The sequence below is a fragment of the Cryptomeria japonica genome, chromosome 3, assembly GCF_030272615.1.
Source record: "Cryptomeria japonica chromosome 3, Sugi_1.0, whole genome shotgun sequence".
NCBI classification, from domain to species: domain Eukaryota; kingdom Viridiplantae; phylum Streptophyta; class Pinopsida; order Cupressales; family Cupressaceae; genus Cryptomeria; species Cryptomeria japonica.
The window spans coordinates 993120610-993125849 of NC_081407.1; the positions used below are offsets into that span (position 1 = coordinate 993120610).

At 38.9% G+C, this 5240-nt stretch overlaps 1 protein-coding gene across 2 annotated transcripts; it reads right to left on the minus strand.

Annotated features, from left to right (window-relative positions):
* Positions 1–2121: 2121 nt before the first annotated feature.
* LOC131036767 (U-box domain-containing protein 14) lies at positions 2122–4716 on the minus strand. 2 transcript variants are annotated; one of them, XM_057968754.2, is made up of 3 exons: positions 4044–4716; positions 3602–3930; positions 2122–3502 (listed from the first exon to the last, which is right to left on the minus strand). In XM_057968754.2, the coding sequence occupies exons 2-3, from the start codon at positions 3857–3859 to the stop codon at positions 2417–2419; spliced, it is 1344 nt and encodes a 447-aa protein (XP_057824737.1). In that variant the 5' UTR covers positions 3860–3930; positions 4044–4716; the 3' UTR covers positions 2122–2416. The 2 variants fall into 2 exon arrangements, with proteins under 2 accessions (XP_057824737.1, XP_059073070.1); XM_059217087.1 differs by having other exon boundaries at positions 3602–4716.
* Positions 4717–5240: the final 524 nt, after the last annotated feature.

The following is a 5240-nucleotide window of genomic DNA, read 5'->3' on the forward strand; positions in this document are numbered from 1 at the left end:
AAGAAGAAGAGGATTAGGAAGAGGAAGAAGAGGAAGAGAAAGAGGAAGAGGAAGAGGAAGAAGAACAGGAAGAAAAGGAAGAGGAAGAGGAAGAGGAAGAGGAAGACGACAAGGAAGAGGAAGACAACGAGGAGGAGGTGGAAGATGAGGAGGAGGAGGAGGAGGAGGGGGAGGAGGAGGGGGAGGGGGAGGAGGAAGAAGAGGAAGACAAAGACGAAGAGGAAAACGAAGAGGAAGATGAAGATGAAGATGAAGAAGACGAAGAGGAAGAAGAGGAAGAAGAAGATGAAGAAGACAAAGAAGAGGAAGAGGAAGAAGAGGGAGAGGAAGAGGACGAGGAAATTAGTGTAAAATAAAGTTTAATATTTTTCAAATTCAAATTTAAATTTAGGTTCTTGTTGATTGGCTAGGTTGTTTGAGCTGGCTCAGTCGTTCCTTGAGGTATTGTCACCTCATCTTGCCCCCTCCATGCCCCAAAACTCGGCCAAAAAAGTAAGACTAGCAAGGTGCATTTGGGTTATTGGGTTGGGTTGTCGAGTTATCTCATGATATCAAAAAAAAAATTCTAAGATGTCATATTTATTATGGCGATAGGCATCTACAATGGTGGAAACCTTTATAGGAAGTGAACAAGAATCCGTGAAAGAGAATCAACAAGCAAGAATAAGCAAAAAAATTGAAAACGCGGTTTCAAGGATCCTTATATGCCAAATTTCCTTCCTTATTTGTTGTGGATTTCACTCTATTTAACTGGGCAAGCCCCATCAAAAATAGCAAGAAGAGATTGATGGAAAGAAGCTACAATGGCAACAACCTTTGTAGGAGGTCAACAAGAGTCCATGAAAGAAAAACAAAAAGCAAGGATAAGCATACAAATTGAAAACACAATTTCAAAGATCCTTATCTTCCAACTTTCCTTCCTTATTTGGTTTGGATTTCACTCTATTTAATAGCTCAACCCCCATCGAAAATAGCAAGAAGAGATTGATGGAAAGAAAGCTACAATGGCAGCAACCTCTATAGGAGGTTAGCAAGAATCCGTGAAGGGAAAACAAAAGGCAAGGATAAGCATAAAAATTAAAAACATGGTTTCAAAGATCCTTATTTGTCAACTTTCCTTCCTTATTTGATTTGGATTTCACTCTATATAACAACTTTGCCTCCATCGAAAAAATAGCAAGAAGAGATTGATGGAAAGGAAGCTACAATGGCAACAACCTCTATAGGAGGTTAGCAAAGATCCATGAAAGAAAAACAAAAGGCAAGGATAAGCATAAAAATCGAAAACATGATTTCAAAGATCCTTATCCACCAACTTTCCTTCCTCATTTGGTTTGGATTTCACTCTATTTAACAACTTAGCCCCCATCAAAAATAGCAAGAAGAGATTGATGGAAAGAAAGTTGTGATAGTGAATGATGATATCTAACGACATTTTTTACATAAATTTTTCTAAATATAAATATGCTAGTTAAAGACAAATCCTATTTCATTTATATATAATTGAAAGTACATATCTAAAACCTAGAAGAATAAACATGCATTAGAGCAATAGCTTCTATTAATATTCTACACATCAATACATTTTTGTTTGTTGTTTTTCCAACACTTTCTAAAACTACTTATAAAAGAGATTACTCCTCACCTAGTAAGCATCGGAGTGAATAGATTTGAGGTAACACAATGAATGGAATTCAAATCCACACACAAGGTTCATATCTATAATCATGAAATTGAGCTTGACAATCACAAAAGTGATTCAAAGCAATGAACAATTTCTAAAGTCACAAAGCATAATCATCTCAATCCAGATATTTTAGATTTGAAACCTAATGTAAGATATGATTAAATCCATCTCTTCTTCATCAACATTCAAATATATATTTAATATTATTTTATTGTATTCTTATATTTAATCAAATATATGCAATCACAATGTTTCAACAGAATTTTGAACATTAATGGTCACACAACCACTTAACCAACACAGCATGAAATGAACCCTAAATCTGACATTTTCTATTGTACTAGCCTGGATATATATATGTTAAATCTAATGCAGAAAATTACAAGTTGAAAAAGGAAAAACTTAAAAAAGAGCATTTGAAATGAATTTCCACATGCTGTAACGACAAACATATCTGAAATTAGGTTTTACAGACAACTACATCAGAAAAGGGAGGAATGTCCTCTGAAGAAGAATGTGCATACATAATTTCAAGTGGCTCTGCATACAAAATCTGGGACAAACATGCATGCACATTCATTCTTATGCCCTCTTTTATTAAAACTCAACTTGTTTTGAGCTGCTGGATATTATTCTCAAGAAAAGAACCTGCTCTGGAGCATCATATTTTACAAAAGAATGCCTGTACAATCTATTAAACAATGTGCATTTCTAAATCTACTCCTCTATCTAGATGGTTGCCAATCGATGTTGTCTGTTGATGCGATCTAATAGTTTGTTGGCCTTCCGCCGGGCTTTACATGTTCCATTCAGACTCAGATCTAGCAATTCCATGTATCCCCCTGCATTCTTTGCCTCCTTTACATATCTGGAATCCCTGGCGCACAGTTCTGCCATTATCCCAACTGCATTTTCTTTGTTGCGAGGAGAAGTTTCTTTTACAATAACACCCACACATATGGGAATCCCGCCGCCCTCTCCAATTGCCTTGGCACCCTCCTCACAGCTCGCAATTAGGGCCAGAATCGCCAACAATTCATCATCCCCCATTCCCCCCCGCTGTTCTTCGCTAATCCTCATGAATTTTAGCAAAAGTTGTACCAATCCAGCTTTCACACAGTGTTTTTTATTGGCTTCATTGATGCATAGATTGAACAGAGCAGATGCGGCGTCTTTCTTGCCTCTAGAATTTCCATCCCTTAGAAGATCCACAAGACCAGGGATTGCTGCAGTAGAAGACCCAATTTTGACTTTGTTTTCATCCACAGAAGAAAGGCTGAAAAGAGTTGCAGCCGCGTTCTCTCTGGCAGCCATGCTCGCCCCATTTTTCAGTACCTTTGCAATGGGATGAATGCCTCCTTCCTCTGCAATCAAAGCTTTGTTCTCATTAAATATTGACAGATTCAGCAAAATAGTCACAGCGTGCTCTTGGGTTTCTGAGTCAGGGCTCTCCAGCAGAGAGATCAATACACTTATTGACTTGGATCTGCCCAAATAAACCCTGTGATTAGGTTTTTTTCTGGTGAGTACTCGAAGCTCCCGGGCAGCTTCTCTCTGCTTAAATTGACAAGGGCCTGTCAATTTCTGCAGCAAAATATTAACATATTTAGCCTCCTGTGGCGTAATGTCGCTCTCGCTGGTGCGATTGGTCGATTTGGCAGGAGGTTCTAAGCCCCTAGAATAGCACCATTCTTGGATCATAGATTGGACCACATAATTGGGTGTCAGGACTGTGTTCTGTAACACTTGCTCTGTTTTGGGGCATGTTACATGATCTGCATCGAACCATTCCTGAATATAAGCCCGGTCATATGTCTGCAACACATTAATCCATTTCTTAGAACTAACAATACCGAAACAAACCAAAAATGAACTCCAAATCAGCTGTGAAATAATGGGGATTCGATTATTTACCTGCCCTGAAGCCAACACCACAGGATCTGCCATGAGATCGGAGGAGATGGGACAAAGGAAATAGCGTGCCATGGGATCCGTCTTCACTGGATCGAGACTAAATTTGAGCTCCTTAATGGCCATTACAGTTTTGGAGATCTCATCCAAAACCTCAAGTCTGCAGTCGTCTTCCTCGGTAACCAAACCCACGAGTCTTTTCAACTCCGTTTTAAGCCCTGTGATCGAATTTGTCACAGTACCCACGACTCGATCATCCATTAGAGGAGGCGTATGTTCCAAAATCCGGTATTTGTGTGCTTTTTGAATCAGGGATCATTAAATTCCGTAGCCTAGAGCCGCATCATATTAGAGTCTCAAAAGTATTTTACAGTTGATTTGAAAGAAGGCAGTAAGTGAATGAATGAATTAAAACATGTAATTCACGGACCAAACAGTGCCCTACCACAGATTTCGCAAGAGAAGGGCGGTGACAACTCACGCCTGCGCACAGGAAGATCTCTTGCGGTGCGCTCACTGTTTTTTTACATCAAATCTACACGAACACCCGGGGCCGCTTGCATTTGATGGAACGTGAGCATACCTGCATTGAATGGTCATTGGCTAGGGTTGCCCCACTTAAACCAGGTAAAATTCGAACAAGTCGTCGGCTTACGTGTTCCCACGGTCCCCCCACACGGTTGGCCATATTTATTGGGCATTCCCCTTGGCCTGCAACAGATTTGACTTTGTGCTACTATTTATTCTTATTTTTCTCTCTGGAACTTTCTGAGGCGTAATTAAACCAAAGCCCTCCATGATTACAGATTTAACGCGGCTTTTACGGGGATTTCTTTTACCATTTATCTTTATGAACCGCGTTTCAGCTTTTATACGGAGTGAGTGACCCACCGCTAACTGCGACAGATCATTTGTCAAAGTACCATTTTAGAAGTCCTGCAGAGACACCAGATATATACGCTAACGTATTTGCCTTGCACAGAAATGAATAAGAAGGTGGGTAGTTTACTCGGTGCTGAACTACCTGTTGCCCCCACACAAGTATTTAGAATTACAGAGCATGAAAAGCGTGATGGAAAAGTCACGGGCATGATTTTTTCTGTCTTCTGAGATCACAATTCACGCCACCAGCATTTGAATTTGAAAAATATGGCAAGACACAACTTAAATTAAGGATCAGAATGGCGAATACAAATTGAACAATAAAATGGAGTGGGGACCCGGACAGCACTCAAGTAAGATCCTTTTCTCACTTTCTTTGGGTGACTAAAGCACGACATGTTATCATTGATGTTTGACCGCATCTTGTAGACTGCTTTTGTAAATACACGTTCAAATTTTCTTGTTCAGAACAGATTTGAAACAGATTCTGAAACAAAAGGTATATTTATAAGTTCTTCAAAAGAGGCAGATTACATATGCATCGATTGGGTGCTTATTTTTAATTTACAGATCTAGACCTTTTTTTTTTTTGGTTTCTTATGTTATTTAATTATTTGTAGTTATTTGTGGAATCTTTATGTATACAAGAGTCAAAAAGTGGTCATTTCAAAATATTGTCTGATATCTACTTAATAAAAATGTCCTAATAACCATGTATAACAACTACCTCAAAAATTTGGGCAATTAATCCAATACATTT

Bases quoted from the DNA above. Each gene is read 5' to 3' on its own strand.
- LOC131036767 (XM_057968754.2), bottom strand. From the start codon at position 3,859: ATGGATGATCGAGTCGTGGGTACTGTGACAAATTCGATCACAGGGCTT. The intron at 3,503-3,601 runs GTAAATAATCGA...AATGTGTTGCAG, and splicing joins TGGTGTTGGCTTCAGGGCAG to ACATATGACCGGGCTTATAT.